We start from the raw sequence: 22,976 nt of genomic DNA on the forward strand, positions 1-22,976 counted from the left end.
TCCTTCCAAATGCCCTTCCTCTCTCCCTCTCCCTCACACCAAATACTTCTCCCTCTCTCCCTACAAATACCCCTCCCTCACCCCTGAAAATACCCCTCACCCCCTGCAAATCTCCCAATCCCTCCACATACTGCTCAGCACTCCAAATACCCCTCAGCCCCTCCATTTAAACATTACCCCTACAAATGTTCCTCATCCCAAATACCTCACTCCAAGTAACCCCTCAGACATCCTCCCCTCATACCTTCCTGACCCCTTCCCATGTCCTTCAAACCCATCAAATATCCCTCACATATTCCCCCTCACTCCATCCCATCACCCCTCGCATCCTCAAAATTCCCCTCACACCTTCCAACTATCCCAAAATACACTAACTGCCCCAGTACAATCTCTTTAACGGCCCCCGCTCCCTCCCAGTGGCTCCCGCTCCCAGATTCCTGGTGTTCCATCCAGTGCCTTTACCACCTGACCACAGACATCTCCTTCCTGCCCCTTCCGCATCCCCTGAATGGTGACTCACCTTGAAATTCAAAGGCTTGGTCTTCTCTCCGTCAGTGCTGGACATCAGTGCATGGTCTGGATCCTCGAGCACTGTGAGGGAACAACAGGCATGTAGATAATGGACTCGGACCGCACCTGGGGTATGTTCCAGGCCCAGACCCTGGGTTATGGACGAGGCCCAGACCTGGGGTGTGGACCAGGCCCAGACCTGGGATTTAGAAGGTGGTCCATGCCCAGACCTGGGGTATTGATGGTGGACGAGGCGCAGACCTGGGGTACGGACCAGGCGCAGACCTGGGGTACGGACCAGGCGCAGACCTGGGGTACTGACCAGGCACAGAGCTGGGGTTTAGAGGGTGGACCAGTCCTGGAGAACAGTCAACTGAGGAATAGAGCATCTGGGGCCTTGACTCCAGAATTAGCCACATGTGAGGGTCTTTTCCATGGTTCCTGCGTCAGGCCCTATCAGACGGCCTGGAGACTTGGGTGGCCTCTTTTGTTCAGAGCCTGGGTTAGGCCCCGGGAGAGCGCAGGAAGCTTGGGATAGGCCCCGGCAGGGGGCAAAGTTGCCTGGGTTAGGCCCCAGGAGGGGGCGAGAGCCTGGGTTAGGCCGCGGGAGGGTTCAGAGCCTCAATTAGGCCCCGGGAGGTGACCAGGAGCCTGCACTAACCTAGTTCGTTGATTGAAGAGATTTCATGGCCTCTTTCCCGAGTCTTTTCATAAACCTCAGAGGCCTGAAAGGAGACGAACGATAGACTGAGAGGGTCCAGGTGTTTGACACAGAGTCAGCATCCCCCGTCTCAGCTCCCCCCATTGCCCACTCTCCAGCCTCCCTCAAACTTCCCCTCCCTCCCCTCCCTCTCCCCTCCACCACTCCTTACCACCCACCATTTCCTTTCCTCTGGTTTCCGGCACCACTCTACGTTCCCTCTCCCAACCTCACCTCCATCCTCCCCTTCAAACCTCCTCCCATCCCTCCCTCAATCTGCCTCTCTCCTCCCCGTCCCTCCCATCTCCTGCTACCCTCTCCGTCTCCCCCCCTCCCCTCCCTCTCTCCCCACTCCCTCTCCGTCCTCCCCCCTCTCTCTCCCCTCCCTCTCACTCCCTCTCTCTCCCCTCCCTCTCTCTCCCCTCCCTCTCTCCCCTCCCTCTCTCCCCTCCCTCTCTCCCCCTCTCTCTCTCCCCACCCTCTCTCCCCACCCCCTCTCTCTCCCCACCCTCTCTCTCTCCCCACCCTCTCCCCACCCTCTCTCTCTCCCCACCCTCTCTCCCCTCCCTCTCTCACCCCTCCCTCTCTCCCCACCCTCTCCCCCTCCCTCTCTCCTCCCTCTCCCCACTCTCTCCACACCCGCTCTCTCTCCCCACCCTCTCTCTCCCCTCCCTCTCTCCGCTCCCTCTCCTCCCCTCCCTCTCTCTCTCCCCTCCCTCTCTCCCCTCCCTCTCCTCCCCTCCCTCCTTCTCCCTGCCACTCCCACACACATCCTCCCCCACTCCTCCTCCCCCCTCTCCCCCCTCCCCCTCCAACTTTCCCCTCTCTCCCACTCCCCGAAACTCCCACACACACACGTTTAACCCCCGCCCCTGTTAACGGCCCCTCCTGCCCCGATACCCCCACTGACCACTGGGGTCTCTCACCATGTTGGGCCTCAGTTTCAGTAAATTCAACAATGCTGTGGTAACGTAGGCGGAGAGGGAGATGTGGTCGTCGACACCCCCCTGGGGGACAGGAGAAGATGAAGAGGGAATTGTTTGTCACATCCGCGCTCCTCCCTCCTCACCGCCCCTCCCACAAAACGGCGCTCACCCCTCACCTCCCCTCCGTCCTCACTGCCCCTCTGATGGCGCTCCCTCCTCACCGCCCCCCCCAAACCACGGTGATCCCTCCTCACCGCCCCTCCCACAGCGCAGCGCTCCCTTCTCGCTTCCCCTCCCTCCTCACCACCCCCCTCCACATCATGGTACTCTGTCCTCACCTCACCCCCACAGCCCCTCTCCCCTCCTTTCTGCCCCTCCCTCCTCACCACCCCTCCTTCCTCACCACCCCCCCCACATCGTAGCACTCCCTCCTCACCGCCCCCCCCCCCACAACAGCGCCTCTCCCCTCCTCGCTGCCCCTCCCTCCTCACCGCCCCTCCCTCCTGATGAGTCTCTGCTTGGGAAATGTCCTCAGCAAATTGGGAAGGCAAGAGATTGAGGAAAGGAGGATGTACAACCGTGCACTGGGAAACATTCCCCAGGTCTGGAGAAGCCCAGTAGACGGGAACTGAGAGAGTCTCACACCACGACATGACAAGGGAACGCAGCAGAAAATCTGCACCAACTGCTCTGAAACACTCAGCAAGCCAGTCAGAATCCGTGGAGAAAGAAAGTTCTTGCACATCTCTGCTGTTAAGGATCGCCTCCTAAGTCTGTCCCCTCATTCGGGACACTCCCACTGGTAGAACTGGTAGAAACATTTCAAACTTTACCCCTGGCCACCAGGAGTGTCACCCCTGACCACCGTGAGTCTGACCCCTGGCCACCGGGCACCTCACCCCTGGCCACCAGGGGCGTCATCCCTGACCACCGTGAGTCTGACCCCTGGCCACCGGGCACCTCACCCCTGGCCACCAGGAGTGTCACCCCTGACCACCGTGAGTCTGACCCCTGGCCACCGGGAACCTCACCCCTGGCCACCAGGAGCGTCATCCCTGACCACCGTGAGTCTGACCCCTGGCCACCGGGAACCTCACCCCTGGCCACCAGGAGTGTCACCCCTGACCACCGTGAGTCTGACCCCTGGCCACCGGGAACCTCACCCCTGGCCACCGGGAACCTCACCCCTGGCCACCAGGGGCGTCATCCCTGACCACCGTGAGTCTGACCCCTGGCCACCGGGAACCTCACCCCTGGCCACCAGGAGTGTCACCCCTGACCACCGGGGGTCTCATCCCTGACCACAGGGAGCCTCACCCTTGAGTTTGTGCAGGCGCCGGCTCCCTCCCCCGGCGTCCCTACCTTCATGGCGTTGTTGAACAGCTTTCCGAGGCTGGCAAAGCACCCTGACTCCAGCCGATACTTCAGGAAGAAGCCAGCAGCAGCACGGAGGACAGAGTCGTCGATGAAGATGTAGGGCTGGGCGTGCAGGAAGGACTTCAGGACGAAGGCCGTCAGCCTGTGGGGGCAGCGGGCAGGGGTGAGGCACCGCTGGGGCCAGACTGCCCCCAGGCAGGTATGATTCCGAGCTCTGCCTCTGGGTGTGCACTCCTCCCCTACCCGACCCTCCTCGACTACTCTCCGCTCCACTCCCCTCCCACCCCTCGCCTCTCCTCCGCTCTCCTCTCTTCGGCCCCCTTCCCCCGCCTCCCCTACCCTCCTCGACTCCCCTCCGCTCCCCTCCCCTCCGCTACCCCTCTGTTCCCCCTCCCCTCATCCCCCGCTCCCCTCAAACCCCCCGCTCCCCTCCCCTCCGCAGTCCTCTCCCACGTCTCCGTTCCCCTCCCACTTCCCTCCCTTCCCCCTCCACTCCCCTCCCCTCCCCCTCTTTTTGACTGTCTGAAACCCTCTTTCTGAGCCTCACTCTCTCTCTCCTCTTTATCTCTCTCTCTCATCACTGCTGTCTGACTCGCTCCCTCTGTTTTCCTCCGTCTGTTCCCTGGACGCACGGTCCCCCTCTTCGCACTCTCTCTTTCACCTGAGCTCATCCTCCAGATCTCTGGACCTACCTGTTTCACTCTCGCAGCCTCTTTCTCACTTCCTCTCTCTTCCGCCCTGCCTCTCACTCCCTCCTCCTCACTCCCTCTCTCATCGTCTTTTCCTCTCCCTCTCCCCCGCCCCTTTCGATGCCGAGGGACACGCAGGGTGTGAGTGACACAAATCCTCCTCCTTCCTTACCAAGTGTTCCCCTCTGCATCGCTGTTCCCAAACGCACTGAAGGATCCGTCGTGGTGCTTGTAGGTGAGTTGTCTCTGATACCCTTGGGCGGGAGGACAAGGAGATTATACGGGACTCACAACTAACGATTACACATGCACACACGTGTACACACACACTGACACACACACACACACACACACACTGACACACACACTGACACACACACTCACACACACACACTGACACACACACACACTGACACACACACACACACACTCACACACACACTCACACACACACTCACACACACTCACACACACACACTGACACACACACTCACACACACACACTGACACACACACACTGACACACACTCACACACACACACTCACACACACTCACACACACACACACTGACACACACACTCTCACACACACTCTCACACACACACACACTGACACACTGACACAGACACTCACACACACACACACACTGACACACACACTCACACACACTCTCACACACACACACTCACACACACTCACACACACACACACTGACACACACACTGACACACTGACACACACACTCACACACACACTCACACACACACACACACTGACACACACACTCACACACACACTCACACACACACACACTGACACACTGACACACACACTCACACACACACATGCGTGCACACACATTCCCTCTCCTCCTCCCACAGACTCCCTCTCCCCCCCTTTCCCCCGCACACCCTAGTGTCGGGAGGGACAGACTCTGCTGGAGCTGTACCTGTCTTCAGGAAACCAATCGCTTTAGACTTGATTTCCGGTGTGAGCTGGTGGGTCTTTTCCAGATAACTGAGTACGTAGATATTGGGGGCGAACTTCACCATATTCTGCTCCCCGCAGCCAGTGGGTAGTCTGAGTAAACCATCGAGATTCTCCATGGCACTGCCCATGAGGTCACCTGTGGGCAGGAGAGGGACCGAGAGAGTGACGCACATCTCAGCTGCAACAAGGCGGGCAAGAACATCAAAGCCCCCGAGCTCGCAAACCTCCAATCCAACCTCAGAACCCCAACCCTTCACAGGCTGGGGGGGTAGGTGAGGTTACACCCGTATTCCAGGCTAGTGCTGGGTCTGGGCTTCGCCCACTCTCTGATCCTTCATATCCAGTTGCTTACCCAGCACAGTGACGTAAGCTCTGGCCGATCCTTCAACCACATTTGCCGGGACTTGGAGGTGGATCTGCTCCGTGATGGTTTTACCTGGAGTAGAAGAGATGAACAGGTGGCACTGAAGGGTCATCAGCAAGTAAAACTCCCCATCCCTCTCCCTTTGACCCTTCTGCTACATGAAGTGGGAATGTTCCTGAATATAAGGACTCTGGTCCAGTTAGTCTGAAGCACCCAGTAGGTCAGACAGCGTCCGTGGACAAAACAAGCCTGTCTTATTTTCGACCTAGATCGTAGACCTGTTTCCCTCTGCACGGACACCAGCGAATCTGCTGAGTGTTTGCAATATTCCCTGGTCTGATTTCACACTTCTTCGGAAAGTATATGGAAAACACGTTACTGTGTCAACCGCTGAGGGCCAAAGCAGTGAAGTTTTCCTAGTTCCAGGCAACAAAACAGACAGACGAGTAGAAATATAATAAATGGAATTAACAGAGAAACAGAGTCAGGGAGTGATACAGCACAGAAACAGGCCCTTCGGTCCAACTGATCCCTGTCGACCTGAGCCAGTCCCATTGAACCTTTCCTCTGAACCGTTCCTGTCCACAGACCTGCCCAAGTGTCTTCTACGCCCAGGACAGAAAGAGAGAGATAGACAGACAGAACCTGACTCGTCACTCAGACACAGACTGGGACCTCGATATCAACGAAAACAACTCTCGCTGCGTGAAGGGATGGGGTTCTGAGGTAAAGGATTCACTTACCGGCAGGACAGAGCAGGGAGCTGTGAGATAATTCAGTTTCCGAGCCTTCGGGCTGTGGAGAGAGTGAGCCACAGGTTCAGTGAAGGGGAGAGAGAGGGGGTCAGTGAAGGGGGGGTGGACTGAAGGGAAAATCAGGGAGGGTGAGTGAAAGGTGCCCAAGAAGAGCAGGATGAGCTGTCTCAATGACTATCGCCCGGTAGCACTCACACGTTCTGTGATGAAGTGCTTGGAGATGTTGGTCATGGCTAGAATTAACTCCTGCCTGATTAAGGACCTGGACCCCCTGCACTTTGCCCACTGCCACAACAGGTCTACAGCGGACGCAATCTCACTGGCTCTCCACTCGGCTTTGGAGCACCGAGACAACAGTAGAACAAACGTCGGGCTGCTGGTTATCGATTACAGCTCGGGGTTCAACGCCATCGTCCCCTCATTAATGATCAACAAGCTTCAAAATCTGGGTCTCCGTTGCATCACCCCCAGTACGGAGGCTCCAACGCGCAGCATCGCAGGAGGCCGCAGAGGGTTGTAGGCACAGCCCGCTCCATCGCGGGCACAACCCTCCCCGCCGTCGAGGACATCTTCAGGAGGCGGTGCCTCAAGAAGGGGCATCGGTCACCGAAGACCCTCCCCATACCCCGGGACACGCCCTCTTCTCGTTACTGTCCTCGGGGAGGACGTACAGGAGGCTGAAGACCCCACACTCAACGATTCAGGAACAGCTTCTTCCCTTCCGCCATCCGACCTCTGAATGGTCCGTGAACCCGTGAACACCACCCCGTTATTCCTCTCTTCCTGATTTATTTCCGTAAGTTACCATGATTTTTATATCTCGCACTGCAACACAACACATTTCATGTCATGAGCATCGGTGATAATAAACCTGTTCCTGATTCTGATTCTGAAGGGGGGGATCGGAGGGAGGGGGGAGTGAAGGGGGAATCAGAGGGGGGCTGAAGTGCACCGGAGGGAGGAGTGGAGGGGGAATCAGTGGGTGGGGGTGTGAAGGTGGTAACGGAGGGGGGGGGGGGGGGAAGGTGCACTGGAAAGGACATCACTCTGAGTCCAGGCTGCTGCAGAAACTCACACTGACCTCGATCAGGACGGGTTTGCGGATAATGTCGACGGCCCCTTTCTTTGGGACGGTGACCACCTCGTTTCCACAGAGAGTGGAGGAGTGAATGGACTCAGCTCGCACAGTGACATTCACCTCACCTGCAAAACAAGAGAGAGTGAGAGAGTTGGGGGGAGGAGGGAGGGGGAGCTATGGGAGGGACGGGGAGATATGGGGAGGAGGGAGGGGGAGAGATGGGGAGGGGAAGTGGGGCAGAGGAAGGGGAGGAGGGCAGAGATGGGGATGGGGAGGGCGGGGGGGTAGGGAGTGCGAGAGGAGGGAGAGGAGCGCAGAGCTGGGGGGACAGAGAGGGAGAGGGAGGGGAGACAGGGAAAGAGATGGGGCACAGAGACGATGGGAGTGTAGAGTGGGAGGGAGGGGGATGGTGGGGAGGGAGAGTCATGCAGTAATGCATCGCTACGTGCCCTATTGCCCACGGGTCCGTGCCGAGAGGGGAGATGGGGGAAGAAAGATCAGGAGACGAGTAAGAGAAAGAAAGAGAGCCAGATCGGAGCAAACTGTAATCGTCAGAGGAGCGGGAACCCGGGGCTGATTCGCCCCCCTCCCTCCCTAACCCAGGGGTCAGTGGGACCCCGGGGCTGATTCACCCCCCTCCCTCCCTAACCCAGGGGTCAGTGGGACCCCGGGGCTGATTCACCCCCCTCCCTCCCTAACCCACGGGTCAGTGGGACTCCGGGGCTGATTCACCCCCCTCCCTCCCTAACCCACGGGTCAGAGGGACCCCGGGGCTGATTCACACCCCTCCCTCCCTAACCCAGGGGGCAGTGGGACAGAGATCGGGGAGCAGGAACCCGGGGCTGATTCGCCCCCCTCCCTCCCTAACCCAGGGGTCAGTGGGACCCCGGGGCTGATTCACCCCCCTCCCTCCCTAACCCAGGGGTCAGTGGGACCCCGGGGCTGATTCACCCCCCTCCCTCCCTAACCCACGGGTCAGAGGGACCCCGGGGCTGATTCACCCCCCTCCCTCCCTAACCCACGGGTCAGAGGGACCCCGGGGCTGATTCACACCCCTCCCTCCCTAACCCAGGGGGCAGTGGGACAAGAGATCGGGGAGCAGGAACCCGGGGCTGATTCACCCCCCTCCCTCCCTAACCCAGGGGTCAGTGGGACCCCGGGGCTGATTCACCCCCCTCCCTCCCTAACCCAGGGGTCAGTGGGACAGAGATCGGGGAGCAGGAACGATTCACCCTCGCAGAGGCCGGATCTGGTTATTCACTCACCCAGTGCCACAGCCACCAGTTGCCAACTCACAGTGACACTGTCTTTGGACAAGACGCAGACTTCAAATTCTCTGTCTGAGGACTTCAGCTCAAAGCCCTGGGCTTCCAGTAGGACGACTTTGACCTTGTGACGGGAGAGAGAGGGTAAGAGTTGGTCAGTGCGTCGGAGAGAGAGGGTAGGAATTGGTCTGTGCGTCGGAGAGAGAGGGTAGGAATTGGTCTGTGTGTTGGAGGCGGGGGCCCCTGCTGCCGTGACCCCGTTCTCCCTCTGCAGGAGGTCAGAATGTGGACAGTCAGTCAGCAGTCAACTGATCCCAGGTACGAGTCTTCGAGTTCCAGCTTGGTGTTCCCAAGCATACAGAGGTCGATTCCTCAGGAAGTGTCGAGGGAGCACCGTACGGTGGGAGGGTCGGTAAGGAGGGAGCGCCGTGGGAGAGGCGGTGAGGAAGGGAGTCTGTGGGATCATTCTGTGCACCTGAGACCACCACGCCATGGCCTAGGTGACAGGGGGCCCCCGGGTGCGATGCCTCCCTTGGCGGAAGAGCCAGCCCCTCACCATCAGGCTCTGCGTCATGTAGTTGAAGACCTTGGCCTTGAGGGTGAAGCCCTCAGTCCTGACGACAGAATAGGGCAGGGCCACGTCCACGAAGAAAGGTTTGAAGGCCACGAAGGAAGCCGTGTCCGACATCCCGAATCCTGACTCTCCGCCGCAGAAAACGTTCCCCCTCCACTCGGTGATGGCGTCGGGGACGCTGACATCGAGGGAGGTGCGTCCGGTGGAACTGTAGGAGTAGACAGGAGGGATAGACTCAGGCCCATCAGCCCATCCAGACCCTCCCGTCTCCCTGAGTGACCATCCCCGTCCGGGAGCAAACCGACCGACTCCCAGAGACAGCGACCCTGCTCCCCCCACCCCCACACCCACCCCCACCCCCACTGCCATCCCGTGCCCATTCCTGCCACCCCTTCCCGCCCTTACACCCCCTCCCTGTGGGCAAGTCACGCAGTTTGGGGGTTCCAGGGTCACTGTTCAGGGGTGAATGTGCCACAGTTTGGGGGGGGGGGGGGTGGTGAGGATCCTACGCCCCTCCCCATTTCCGTAACTCCTTCCGGCCCCTACATCCCTCCCCATCTCTGTAACCCCCTCCTTATCTCTGTAACCCCCTAAGGCCCCTATAACCCTCCTTTCTCCGTAACCCCTCCAAGCCACTACACCCCTCCCCGTCTCTGTAACCCTCTCCTTATCTCTGTAAGCCCCTAAGGCCCCTATAATGCTCACTATCTCTGTAACCCACCTCTGCCCGACCTGATCCACACCCCTCCCTTACCCAGTCAGTTGTCTGCAGGGACCTATTGCATCAGTGAAGTGCCCCAGACCAAGGTTCTGGTGGGACCTCCGACGCTGAGGAAGCCCTGGCCCACCCTATGGGAGGTGCTTCACCAGGACCCCAGCGAGGGAGGTCTCAGATCCTGGACAACGTTCCCACGCTGATGGTCCTACCTGACAGGGATCAGGTCCCAGATCCAGGTCTCCGGGAAGTATTCCCGGACATTCTCTGCGGGGAGACTCGTTCCCACCACGGGATCAGGGTGTGAATCCTGCAAACGTGAACTGAGCACCATTGGTGCCCCCATGAGAGTGTTCACCTGAGCAACGCCGCCGTGATCTGCAATGTGAAGTAGTCTCAGTGAAAAGTTGGGGATGGTTAATGCAAAGTTTGGGATGGGCAAAAGTCACACAGTTTGGGGGTTTGTGAGATCCAACAGTTTGTGAGTTCGGGGGTGTCTCACAGTTTGGGGGTGAAGGTGCCACAGTTGGGTGTGAGGATCCTACATCACTTACTGTCTGTGACCCCCTTCTGGCCCTTAAAACCCTGCCTATCTCTGTAACCCCCTCCCTATCTCTGTAAGCCCCTAAGGCCCCAATAACCCTCACTGTCTCTGCAACCAACTCTCCCCCACGGATCCACACCCCTCTCTTACCCGGTCAGTTGTCTGCAGGGACCTATTGCATTAGTGAAGTGCCTAAGACCAAGGTTCTGGTGGGACCTTCTACGCTGAGGAAGCTCTGCCCTGCCCTGTTTCACCAGGACCCCAGCGGGAGAGGTCTCAGATCCTGGACGATGTTCCCACGTTGGTGGCCCTACCTGACAGGGATCAGGTCCCAGATCCAGGTCTCCGGGAAGTATTCCCGGACATTCTGTGCGGGGAGACTCGTTCCCACCACGGGACCAGCGGGTGCAGAATCCAGATGAAATCTGCCGCTGAACGCTACACCTGAGGCAGGTCCTGGAAAACCCATAGGAGATCCTGGCATACCGTCTGCAACAGCAAATATCCTGAGTGAAATGTTAGAGATGGCCAAGGGTCACACACCCTGTGAGTCAGGGGGTCCTGCAACTCGTGGTGAGGGGGCCCACACCCTGTGGGTCAGGGGGTCCCGCACCTCATGGGTCAGGAGGACCCGCAGATTAGGTGGTGAGGAGTCCAACAGTATGGAGAGTGCCATTCCTACACCCCTCCCTATCCCTGTAACCCCCTCCGTCCCCTAATCCCCTCCCAATCTCTATGACCCCTCCTACACGCCTCCCAATCTCTATTACCCCCTCCGGCCCCTACAAGCCCCCGTCTCTGTAACCCCCTCCGTCCCCTACACGCCCCCGTCTCTGTAACCCCCTGCGGCCAGTACACCCCTCCCTGTCTCTGTAACCTCCTCTCTATCACTGGAAGCCCCTAAAGCCTCTATAACCCTCACTGTCTCTGTAACCCACCTCTGCCTGACCTGATCCACACCCCTCCCTTACCCAGTCAGTTGTCTGCAGGGACCTATTGCATCAGTGAAGTGCCCCAGACCAAGGTTCTGGTGGGAACTTTGACGCTGAGGAAGACCTGCCCTAGCCTGTGGGAGGTGTTTCATCAGGACCTCGGCGAGGGAGGTCTCAGATCCTGGACAACGTTCCCACGCTGGTGGTCCCACCTGACAGGGATCAGGTCCCAGATTCCATATCTCCGGGAAGTATTCCTGGACATTCTCTGCGGGGAGACTCGTTCCCACCACAGGACCAGGGTTCTGGCTCCCACAGGTGAATTTTGTAAGAATTGTACAACTGGGAAAAGCTCTGCCTGCCCACAGTGGTCTGCAATAGGAAGCAGTCCCAGTGAAATGTTGGGAATGGTCATGGGTCCCACAGTTTGGAGTCAGGATTTCTGGAGTCATACATCATATCGCATGGAAACAGGCCCTTCGGCCCAACTCATGCATGCTGACCAAGATGCCTATCTCAGCTCACCCCATTTGCCTATGTTTGGCCAATACCCCTTCGAAACTTTCCTATCCATGCACCCGTCCAAATGCTTTTTGAAGCATTTTGCATTGTACTCACCTCCTAAGGTTTAGAAAGCACGGATCAGACAGGGCTCTGGAAAGTTACAAGGTAGCCAGGAGGGAGCTTAAGAATAGACTTAGGAGAGCTAGAAGGGGCATGAGAAGTCCTTGGTGAGTAGGATCAAGGAAAACCCCAAGGCATTCGCCACGTATGTGAAGAATAGGAGGATGACCAGAGTGAGGGTAGGACCGATCAGGGATGAAAGAGGAAACATGTGCCTGGAGTAGGAAGAGGTAAGGGAGATCCTTAATGAATACTTTGCTTCAGTATTCACCAGTGACAGAGACCTTGACGCTTGTGAGGATGGCGTACGACAGACTTATATGCGAGGGTATGTCGACGTGAGGAAAGACGATGTGCTGGAACTATTGAAAAACATTAGGATAGATAAGTTACCGAGGCCGGACATGATGTATCCAAGGATATTACAGGAAGAGATTGCTGCACCTCTGGCGACGATCTTTGTGTCCTGACTGGCCACAGGAGTAGTGCCAGATGACTGGAGGGTGGCAAATGTTGTTCCTTTGTTTAAGAAAGGGAGCAGGGATAACCCTGGGAACTACAAACCAGTGAGTCTTACTCCAGTGGTGTACAAATTACTGGAGAAGATTCTTATAGACAGGACTTATGGACATTTGGAGAAGCATAGGCTGATTAGGGACAGTCAGCATGGCTTCGTGAGGGGCAAGTCATGCTTCATGAGCCTGATTGAATTCTTTGAGGATGTGACAGAGCACATCGATGAAGGTAGAGCAGTGGGTGTGGTGTACATGGATTTTAGTAAGGCGTTTGATAAGGTCCCTCATGGAAGGCTCATTCAGAAAGTCAGGGGGCATGGGATCCAGGGAAACTTGGCTGTGTGGATTCAGTATTGGCTCGCCCATAGAAGACAGAGGGTGGTTGTAGATCGAGCCTATCCTGCCTGGCGGTCGGTGACCAGTGGTGTTCCACAGGGACCTGTTCTGGGACCCCTGCTCTTTGTGATTTTTATAAGTGACTTGGATGAGGATGCGGAAGGGTGGGTTAGTAAGTTTGCTGATGATACAGAGGTTGGTGGTGTTGTGGATAGTGTTGAAGGTTGCTGCAGATTACAACAGGATATTGATAGGATGCAGAGCTGGGCTGAGAAGTGGCAGATGCAGTGAAGTGATACACTTCAGGAGATCGAATTCGAAGGCAGAATACAAGGTTATTGGTGTGAAGGAACAGAAGGATCTTGGGGTCCACGTCCATGGATCCATCAAGGTTACCGCATAGGTTGATAGGCTTGTTAAGAAGGTGTATGGAGTGTTGGCCTTCATTAGTCGGGATATTGAGTTCAAGAGCCACATGATGTTGCAGCTCTACAGAACTCTGGTCAGACCACACTTGGAGTATTGTGTTCTGTTCTGGTCGCCTCATTATAGGAAGGATGTGGAAGCTTTAGAGAGGGTGCAAAGGAGATTTACCAGGATGCTGCCTGGATTGGAGAGCACGTCTTGTGAGGATAGGTTGAGCGAGCTGGGGCTTTTCTCTTTGGAGAGGAGGATGAGAGGTGACTTGATAGAGGTGTACAAGAGGCATAGATCGAGTGGACAGTCAGAGACTTTTTCCCAGTGCGACAACGGCTAACACGAGGAGACATAATTTCAAAGTGATTGGAGGAAGGTATAAGGGGGATGTCAGGGGTAAGTTTTTACACAGAGAGCGGTGGGTGCGTGGAACGCACTGCTGGCAGAGGTTGTGGGGAAGATACATTCGGGACATTTAAGAGACTCTTGGATAAACACGAATGACAGAAAAATGGAGGGCTATGTGGGAGGGAAGGGTTAGATAGATCCTAGAGCAGGATAAAATGTCAGCACAACATTGTGGGCCGAAGGGCCTGTACTGTGCTGTATGTTCTATGTTCTACCACTCCTCTGATGACTCGTTCCATGTACCTACTGCCCTCTGTGTGAAAAACCTGCCTTTTGGGCTCCCTAACTTCCTTTTTTAGTGAACTCCTACACGCCTTGTCCTCACCTGGTCCCAGCTGCCAATAACCTGACATGTGTCCCTTTTGTTTTCCTGACCATAGCCTCAATATTCCTCATCAGCCAGGGTTCCTCATTCTTCCCAGTCTTGCCCTTCGCTCTGACAGAACCATGTTGGCCCTGAACACTCCCGATATCATCTTCAGAAGTCTCCCACTTGCCAGAGATCCCTGCACAGCCTCTCCCAATCCACCTCTGCAAGTCCTCGTCCAATGCCACCAAAATTAGTCAAGCTCCAATTGAGGACTTTACCTTGCGGACCTGCCCTATCTTTCTCCGGAACTATCTTGGAAGCCAATAGAATTACTGTCGCTTCCTCGGCCTCATTTCCCCAGAGGAGATCAAGTGTTGCTCCCTCTCTAATAGACCATCTGCATATTGCTTCAGAAAACTTTCCTGGACACACTGAACATAAAACATAGAACAATTACAGCACAATTCAGGCCCTTGGGCCCACAAAGCTGTGCCGAACATGTCCCTACCCTAGAAATTACTAGGCTCACCCATAGCCCTCTATTTTACTCAGCTCCATGTACCTATCTAACAGTCTCTTGAAATACCCTATAGGATCCGCCTCCACCACCGTTGCCGGCAGCCCATTCCCCGCACTCACCACTCTCTGAGTAAAATACTTACCCGACATCTCCTCTATATCTACTCCCCAGCACCTTAAACCTATGTCCTCCTGTGGCCACCAATTCAGCCCTGGGGAAAAGCCTCTGACTATCTACCCTATCAATACTTCTCATCATCTTATACACCTCTATCAGGTCACCCCTCATCCTCCGTCGCTCCAAGGAGAAAAGGCCGAGTTCCCTCAACCTGCTTTCATAAGGCATGCTCCTCATTCCAGGCAGCACCCTTGTAAATCTCCTCTGCACCCTCTCTATGGCTTCCACATCCTTCCTGTAGTGAGGCGACCAGAACTGAGCACAGTACTCCAAGTGGGGTCTGACCAGGGACCTATATAACTGCAACAATACCTCTCGGCTCCAAAATTCAATTCCCCGATTGATGAAGGACAATACACCGTATGCCTTCTTAACCACAGAGTCAACCTGCGCAGCCGCTTTGAGCGTCCTATGGACTCGGACCCCAAGATCCCTCTGATCCTCCACACTTCCAAGAGTCCTACCATTAATACTATATTCCGCCAACATATTTGACCTACCAAAATGAACCACTTCACACTTATCTGGGTTGAACTGCATCTGCCACTTCTCAGCCCAACTCTGCATCTTATCTATGTCCCTCTGTAACCTCTGACAGCCCTCCAAACTATCCACAACACCCCCAACCTTCGTGTCATCCGCAAACTTACTAACCCACCCCTCCACTTCCTCATCCAGGTCGTTTATAAAAATCACAAAGAGCAAGAGTCCCAGTACAGATCCCTGAGGTACACCACTGGTCACCGACCTCCACTCAGAATACGACCCTTCAAGAACCAGTCTTTGCCTTCTGTGGGCCAGCCAGTTCTGGATCCACACTGCAATGTACCCTTGGACCCCATGTCTCCTCACCTTCTCCATAAGCCTCGCATGGGGTACCTTATCAAACGCCTTGCTGAAATCCATATACACTACATCTACTACTCTCCCTTCATCGATGTGCTTAGTCACATCCTCAAAAAATTCAGTCAGGTTCGTAAGACAAGACCTGCCCTTAACAAAGCCATGCTGACGATTCCTAATCATATTATACCTCTCCAAATGTTCATAAATCCTGCCTCTCAGGATCTTCTCCATCAGCTTACCAACCACTGAGGTAAGACTCACCAGTCTATAATTTTCTGGGCTATTCCTACTCCCCTTCTTGAATATGGAACAACCTCCACAACACTCCAGTCTTCCGGAACCTCTCCCGTCTCCATGGACGACACAAAGATCATCGTCAGAGGCTCCGCATTCTCCTCCCTCGCCTCCCACAGCAAGCTGGGGTAGATCTCATTCGGTCCCAGCGACTTATCTAACTTGATGCTTTCCAAAAGTTTCAGCACAACCTCTTTTCTAATATCTACATGCTCAAGCTTTTCAGGCCGCTGCAAGTCCCCACTACAATCCCCCAGATTTTTTCCCGTGGTGAATACTGAAGTAAAGTATTCATTGAGTACCTCCGCTATTTCTTCCCGATCCATACACACTTTCCCAGTGCTGCACTTGATAGGCCCTATCCTTTCACATCTCATCCTCTTACTCTTCACGTACTTGTAGAACGCCTTGGGGTTTTCCTTAATCCTGCCCGCCAAGGCCTTCTCATGTCCCCTTCTGGCTCTCCTAATCTCTTTCTTAAATTCCTTCCTTCCTTTTAGCCTTGTACTCCTCCAGATCTCTAACATTACCTCGCTCTCTGTACCTTTTGTAAACTTTTCTTTTCCTTTTGACTCGATTTATTATAGTCTTTGTACACCAGAGCTCCGGTATCCTCTCGTGACTCCCCTGTCTCATCGGAACATGTCTGTGCAGAGCTCCACACAAATATCCCCTGAATATTTGCCACATATCTTCCGTACTTTTCCCAGAGAACATCTGTTCCCAATTTAATCTTCCAATTTCCTGCCTGAGAGCCTCATAATTCCCTTTACTCCAAGTATGGGATAAATATGTCCCGGTGAGGCAGAGAAGGAACGGCAGAGTGAAGGAACCGTGGGTGACGAGAGAGGTGGAACGACTTGTTAGGGAGGAGAATGTAACATACGTGAGGTATAAGCAGCAAGGTTCAGACAGGGCCCGTGAGGAATATAGGGTAGCGAGGAAGGAACTGAAGAAAGGGCTGAGGAGAGCTAGAAGGGGACATGAAAAGGCTTTGGCTAGTAGGGTTAAGGAAAATCCCAAGGCCTTTTTCAAGTACGTGAAGGGTAGGAGGATGGCTAGGGTGAAGGTAGGTCCGATTAAGGACAAAGGGGGGAGAATTTGCCTGGAGGCGGCAGAAGTGGGAGAAGTTCTCAATGAGTACTTCTCCGGTATTCACCAGGGAGAGGGGTCTTGACGATGCGGAAGGGAGTGCTGGTAGGGGTAAGGTTCTCGAGGTTGTTGATATCAAGAGAGAGGATATGTTGAAGTTGTTAAATAATATTAAGACAGATAAATCTCCGGGGCCTGACGAGATTTTCCCCAGGCTGCTTCGAGAGGCGAGGGAGGAGATTGCTGAACCGCTGGTAAGGATCTTTGAGTCCTCGTTGTCTACGGGGGTGGTGCCGGAGGATTGTAGGGTTGCGAATGTGGTCCCCTTGTTCAAAAAAGGTAATAGGGATAGGCCAGGGAATTATAGACCGGTGAGTCTCACGTCTGTGGTGGGTAAGCTGTTAGAAAGGATTCTAAGGGATAGGATTTATGAACACCTAGAGAATCATGGACTGATTAGGGACAGCCAGCATGGCTTTGTGAAGGGAAGATCTTGCCTCACAAGCCTGATAGAGTTCTTTGAGGAGGTGACCAGGAAGATTGATGAGGGCAGTGTGGTGGATGTGGTTTACATGGATTTTAGTAAGGCGTTTGATAAGGTACTTCATGGTAGGCTTCTTCAGAAGGTCAGAGGCCAAGGGATCCAAGGAAGCTTGGCTGTGTGGATTAGGAATTGGCTTGCATGTAGAAAGCAGAGGGTTGTGGTGGAGGGAGTGCCCTCGGATTGGAGGGCAGTGACTAGTAGTATCCCGCAGGGATCGGTTCTGGGACCTCTACTTTTTGGAATATTTATAGATGACTTAGATGAGGGGGTGGAGGGCTGGGTTAGTAAGTTTGCGGACGACACTAAGATCGGCGGTGTTGTGGATAGTGTGGAGGGCTGTCGGAACTTACAGAGGGATATTGATAGGATGCAGAGCTGGGCTGACAAGTGTCAGATGGAGTTCAATCCGGAGAAGTGTGAGGTGGGACACTTTGGAAGGACAAACTCCAGGGCAGAGTACAGGGTAAACGGCAAGGTACTTGGCAGTGTAGAGGAGCAGAGGGATCTGGGGGTTCATATTCACAGTTCACTGAAAGTTGCCTCACAGGTGGAAAGAGCAGTTAAGAAGGCCAATGGGATGTTGGCTTTCATAAGTCGCGGGATCGAGTTTAAGAGCCGTGAGGTGATGATGCAGCTTTACAAAACTCTAGTTAGGCCACATTTAGAGTACTGTGTTCAGTTCAGTCGCCTCATTATAGGAAGGATGTGGAGGCGTTGGAGAGGGTGCAGAGGAGATTTACCAGGATGCTGCCTGGATTGGAGGGTATTGAATATGAGGAGAGGCTTAAGGTGCTAGGGCTTTATTCACTGGAAAGGAGGAGGATGAGAGGAGACATGATAGAGGTATATAAAATATTGAGAGGAATAGATAGAGTAGACAGTCAGCGCCTCCTTTCCAGGGCACCAATGCTCAAGATGAGAGGTCACGGCTTTAAGGTTATGGGTGGGAGGTTCAGGGGAGATGTCAGGGGGAGGTTTTTCACCCAGAGAGTGGTTGGTGCATGGAATGCACTGCCTGGGGTGGTGGTGGAGGCAGATACATTGGACAGGTTCAAGAGCTTGTTGGATAGGCACATGGAGGAACGTGAGATAGAGGGATATGCGGGAGGAAGGGATTAGGTAGTGTGAGGGTGGTCTGATGGACGGCACGACACGGTTGGCTGAAGGGCCTGTTTTGTTCTGTATGGTTCTATGGTTCTATGGTTTTAAACACCTTTCTAGTCTGTCTGTTCCTATCCCTCTCCAGTGCTAACGTAAAGGAGATAGAATTATGATCATTATCTCCAAAATGTTCACCCACTGAGAGATCTGACACCTGACCAGGTTCATTACCCAATATCAAGTCAAGCACAGCCTCTCCTCTTGTAGGTCTATCTACATACTGTGTCAAGAACCCTTCCTGAACACACCTAACAAACTCCACCCCATCTAAACCCCTCACTGTCTGGAGATGCCAGTCGATGTTTGGGAAATTAAAATCCCCCATCACAACAACTCTGTTATTCTCACACCTTTCTAGGATCTGCTTCCCTATCTGCTCCTCAATAACCCTGTCACTATTGGGCGGCCTATAAAAAAAAACACCCAGTAAAGTTATTGACCCCTTCCTGTTCCTAACCTCCACCCACAGAGACTCCGTAGACAATCCCTCCACAACGTCCACCATTTCTGCAGCCGTGACACTAGCTCTGATCGACAGTGCCACTCCCCCACATCTCTTGCCTCCCTCCCTGAAACTAAAACCCGGCACTTGAATCAACCATTCCAGCCCCGGAGCCATCCAAGTCTCCGTAATGGCCACCACATCATAGCTCCAAGTATCGATCCAAGCTCTAAGCTCATCCGTCTTGTTCACAACACTCCTTGCATTAAAATAGACACATCTCAAGCCTGTCTGAACACGTCCCTTCTCTATCACCTGCCTATGGTACTTACTCCTAGCCTCCTCTATTTGAGAGCCAAACACCTCTTCCCCAGTCTCTCCAGTACGGATCCCACCCCCCAACAATTCTAGTTTAAACTCTCCCCAGTAGCCTTAGCAAACCTCCCCGCCAGTATGTTGGTCCCCCTGGGATTCAAGTGCAACCCGTCCCCTTTGAACAGGTCATACGTGTCCCAAAAGAGGCCCCAGTGATCCAGAAAACTGAATCCCTGCTCCTTCCTCCAATCCCTCGACCAGGCATTTAACCTCCTCCTCATTCTGTTCCTATACCCACTGTCGCTTAGCACAGGCAGTAATCCAGCAATTACTACCTTTGAGGTCCTGCTTCTCAACTAACTTCCTAATTCTCTATAGTCTCTTTTCAGGATCTCATTCCCTTCCCTACCTATGTCATTGGTACCAATATGTACCACGACCTCTGGCTGTTCTTTCTCCCCCTTCAGGATATCTTGGACACGATCAGAAACATCCCGGACCCTGGCACCTGGGAGGCAAGCTACCTTCCGAGTTTCTTTCCTGCGTCCACAGAATCGCTTGTCTGCCCACCTAACTATAGAGTCCCCTGTCACTAGTGCCCTCCTAACTCCTTCCCTACCCTTCTGAGCCACAGGGCCAGGCTCTGTGCCAGAGACACTGCCACTGTTGCTTCCCTCAGGTAGGCTGTCTCACCCAACAGTACTCAAGCAGGAGTACTTATTGTCAAGGGGTACAGCCACAGGGGTACTCTCTAGTACCTGACTCTTCTCCTTCCCCCTCCTGACTGTGACACACTTGCCTGATTCCGATGTTCCCGGTGTGACCACCTGCCTATAACTCCTCTCTATCACCTCCTCACTCTCCCTGACCAGACGAAGGTCATCGAGCTGCATCTCCAGTTCCCTAACACGGTCCCTCAGGAGCTGCAGCTCGACAAACCGGATGCAGACGTAGCCCTCCCGGAGGCAGGGAGACTCCGGGAACTCCCACATCCGACACTTACAGGATACCGCACTCATACTCCTTCCTCAACTCAAGTCACCTACCTTTCCTCACTCCTTTACGCTGAAGCCCCTTGAGCCAAAGCCCAGAACACTCTGCCACCTCTCACTCCGCTGCCCGCTCCGAAGCTGCCCGCTGGATATGGCGGTTGGCTTTTTAAACTGCCCGCGCCGTGCCTGCGCAGTCCAGCCCCCACTCTACCACTTAAAACTTTTACACCTTTATAAAAGTACCTCATAAAAACACGAACCCTAATGAATTACAACCCTATTAAAAACTAAGCCTTAAACTTAAAACCCTAATAAAAAGATAAAGAAAAACTTATCTGCTCTGAGGTCCTCCGAAGCAAAGCCCACGAAGCCTCCAAGTTTTTCTTTCTTCTGTCCACATCTTCCCCATCTAATCCCTTCGCACGCTGGCAGGCCCAATCAATATTATTCCTACACCTATCTGTGACTTCCCCACATATTTGCTCCTCTAGTTCCCACTGACTATTGAGGGGCCTTTAGCACGATCCCATCAAAGTGATCATCCCTCTCTCATTTCTTAAGTTCTACCCATGTCGAATCGCCTGGCGTTCCCTCCGGGATGTCCCCTCTAAATGCTGCTGTGATATTCTCCCCAGTCAAGAGTGCAACTCTGCTCCTATCTGTCCACTTCTGTCTGCTCCTTCCCAACATTGTTTCTGCAACAGCGATAATGTCACATCTCATGAACCTCTCCATGCCCTGAGTTCATGTACCCTTCCTGTCAGGATTCTGTAGTAAAATGACAGCAATTCAACCTGTCAGATTTTGCACAGAACACAGAACAGTACAGCACAGGAACAGGCCATTCGGCCCACCGTGTCTGTGCCGAACACGACGCCAGATTAAATTAACCCCTCCTGCCCACACAGTGTCGCCCTCCCTCCATTCCCCGCAGACCCATGGGCCTGTCTAACAGCCTCGTAAACCCCTCCATCGTATCAGCCTCCACCCCCACCCCTGGCAGCACATTCCAAGCACCCACCGCTCTCTGCATAAAGAAAACTTGCCCCACACATCTCCTCTGAACTTCCCCCCCCCCCACCTTAAATACGCGCCCTCTGGTATTAGACATTTCCACCCTGGGGGTGAGGGAAAGAGATCCTGGCTGTCTACTCCTATCTCTATACCCTCTCCAAAGCCCCCCACACCCTTCCTGTAACGGGGGGGAGGGGGGTGTGACTAGAACTGCACACAAGTGCGGCCTGACCAGGGTTTTATTCAGCTGCAACATGACTTCCTGATTCTATACTCAATGCCCTGACCGATGAGGGAAAGCGCGTCTTCTTTACCACAAGATATCTACTTGTGCGGCCACTTTCAAGCAGCGATGGACTTATCAGCATTGATGTACAAGATCCCTCTGTAAACCAACACTGTTAGGAGCCCTGTCATGAACTGAGTTCTGTTCCTTTACATCTGACCTCCCAAAGTGTGACACCTCACACTCGCCCGGATTGAACCCGCCCGTGTCTGCCACTGATCTATCATCTATCCTCACTTGTCTCCACAGTCGGAGTGGAGGGATCCCACTGGGCGGGGGATGAGGGGATCCTGCAGTTTGGGGTGTGAGGGGGCCCAGTTTGCAGAGGTGAAGGGGTCCCGGGCTGTGGTACACATTGTGTTGTGACGCCACCAATTGGGATTCGAGCTCTTCCTGTGCTTACAGTAGCGACGCTGATATTCCCATCGTGTCGGCAACATGCAGTTGAGGGGGACGAAGTAGTCCAGGTTGGTGAAGATCTTCAGCTCCATCCCCTGTCGGTGGATCAGACAGTCACCAGGAGAACAGAGGTAGGCATCTGTCCCGAAGCCACGCACCACGCCCTCCCTCCTCTCACACCCTCCGTCCTCTCACGCCCTTCCTCCTACCATTCCCCCTCCATTCCCTGTACATCCACCCCTCCACCCTCCCCTCCCACCCTCCCTCCTCCCCTCCACCCCGTACATCCACCCCTCCACCCTCCCCTCCCACCCTCCCTCCTCCCCTCCACCCCGTACATCCACCCCTCCGCCCTCCCCTCCCACCCTCCCTCCTCCCCTCCACCCCGTACATCCACCCCTCCGCCCTCCCCTCCCACCCTCCCTCCTCCCCTCCACCCCGTACATCCACCCCTCCGCCCTCCCCTCCATTCCCCATACATCCATCCCTCCACCCTCCCCTCCCACCCTCCCTCCTCCCCTCCACCCCGTACATCCACCCCTCTGCCCTCCCCTCCCACCCTCCCTCCTCCCCTCCACCCCGTACATCCATCCCTCCACCCTCCCCTCCCACCCTCCCTCCTCCCCTCCACCCCTCCACCCTGTACATCCACCCCTCCGCCCTCCCCTCCCACCCTCCCTCCTCCCCTCCACCCCGTACATCCACCCCTCCGCCCTCCTCCCCTCCACCCCGTACATCCACCCCTCCGCCCTCCCCTCCCTCCCTGCCTCCTCCCCTCCACCCCGTACATCCATCCCTCCGCCCTCCCCTCCCTCCTCCCCTCCACCCCGTACATCCATCCCTCCGCCCTCCCTCCATCCCTCA

General features: G+C 54.9%; 1 protein-coding gene across 2 annotated transcripts in view; it reads right to left on the reverse strand.

Moving 5' to 3' along the window:
* The window catches only part of LOC127566849 (murinoglobulin-2-like), a 65,896-nt gene that overhangs the window by 13,804 nt on the left and 29,116 nt on the right, over window positions 1-22,976 (reverse strand). The window contains exons 17-29 of one of the 2 annotated variants that reach the window (XM_052009338.1): window positions 22,117-22,207; window positions 10,157-10,322; window positions 9,212-9,437; window positions 8,656-8,779; window positions 7,394-7,515; window positions 6,301-6,352; window positions 5,546-5,629; window positions 5,153-5,329; window positions 4,375-4,456; window positions 3,499-3,655; window positions 2,137-2,217; window positions 1,172-1,235; window positions 521-591 (exon numbers count right to left, since the gene is read on the reverse strand). In XM_052009338.1, the coding sequence (XP_051865298.1) occupies window positions 521-591; window positions 1,172-1,235; window positions 2,137-2,217; window positions 3,499-3,655; window positions 4,375-4,456; window positions 5,153-5,329; window positions 5,546-5,629; window positions 6,301-6,352; window positions 7,394-7,515; window positions 8,656-8,779; window positions 9,212-9,437; window positions 10,157-10,322; window positions 22,117-22,207 (1,497 nt within the window). Of the gene's footprint in view, window positions 1-520; window positions 592-1,171; window positions 1,236-2,136; window positions 2,218-3,498; window positions 3,656-4,374; window positions 4,457-5,152; window positions 5,330-5,545; window positions 5,630-6,300; window positions 6,353-7,393; window positions 7,516-8,655; window positions 8,780-9,211; window positions 9,438-10,156; window positions 10,323-10,802; window positions 10,978-22,116; window positions 22,208-22,976 lie in introns of both variants that reach the window. The other variant, XM_052009337.1, reaches the window with a different exon arrangement.

This window comes from Pristis pectinata, chromosome 46 (assembly GCF_009764475.1).
Source record: "Pristis pectinata isolate sPriPec2 chromosome 46, sPriPec2.1.pri, whole genome shotgun sequence".
In the NCBI taxonomy this organism is placed as follows: domain Eukaryota; kingdom Metazoa; phylum Chordata; class Chondrichthyes; order Rhinopristiformes; family Pristidae; genus Pristis; species Pristis pectinata.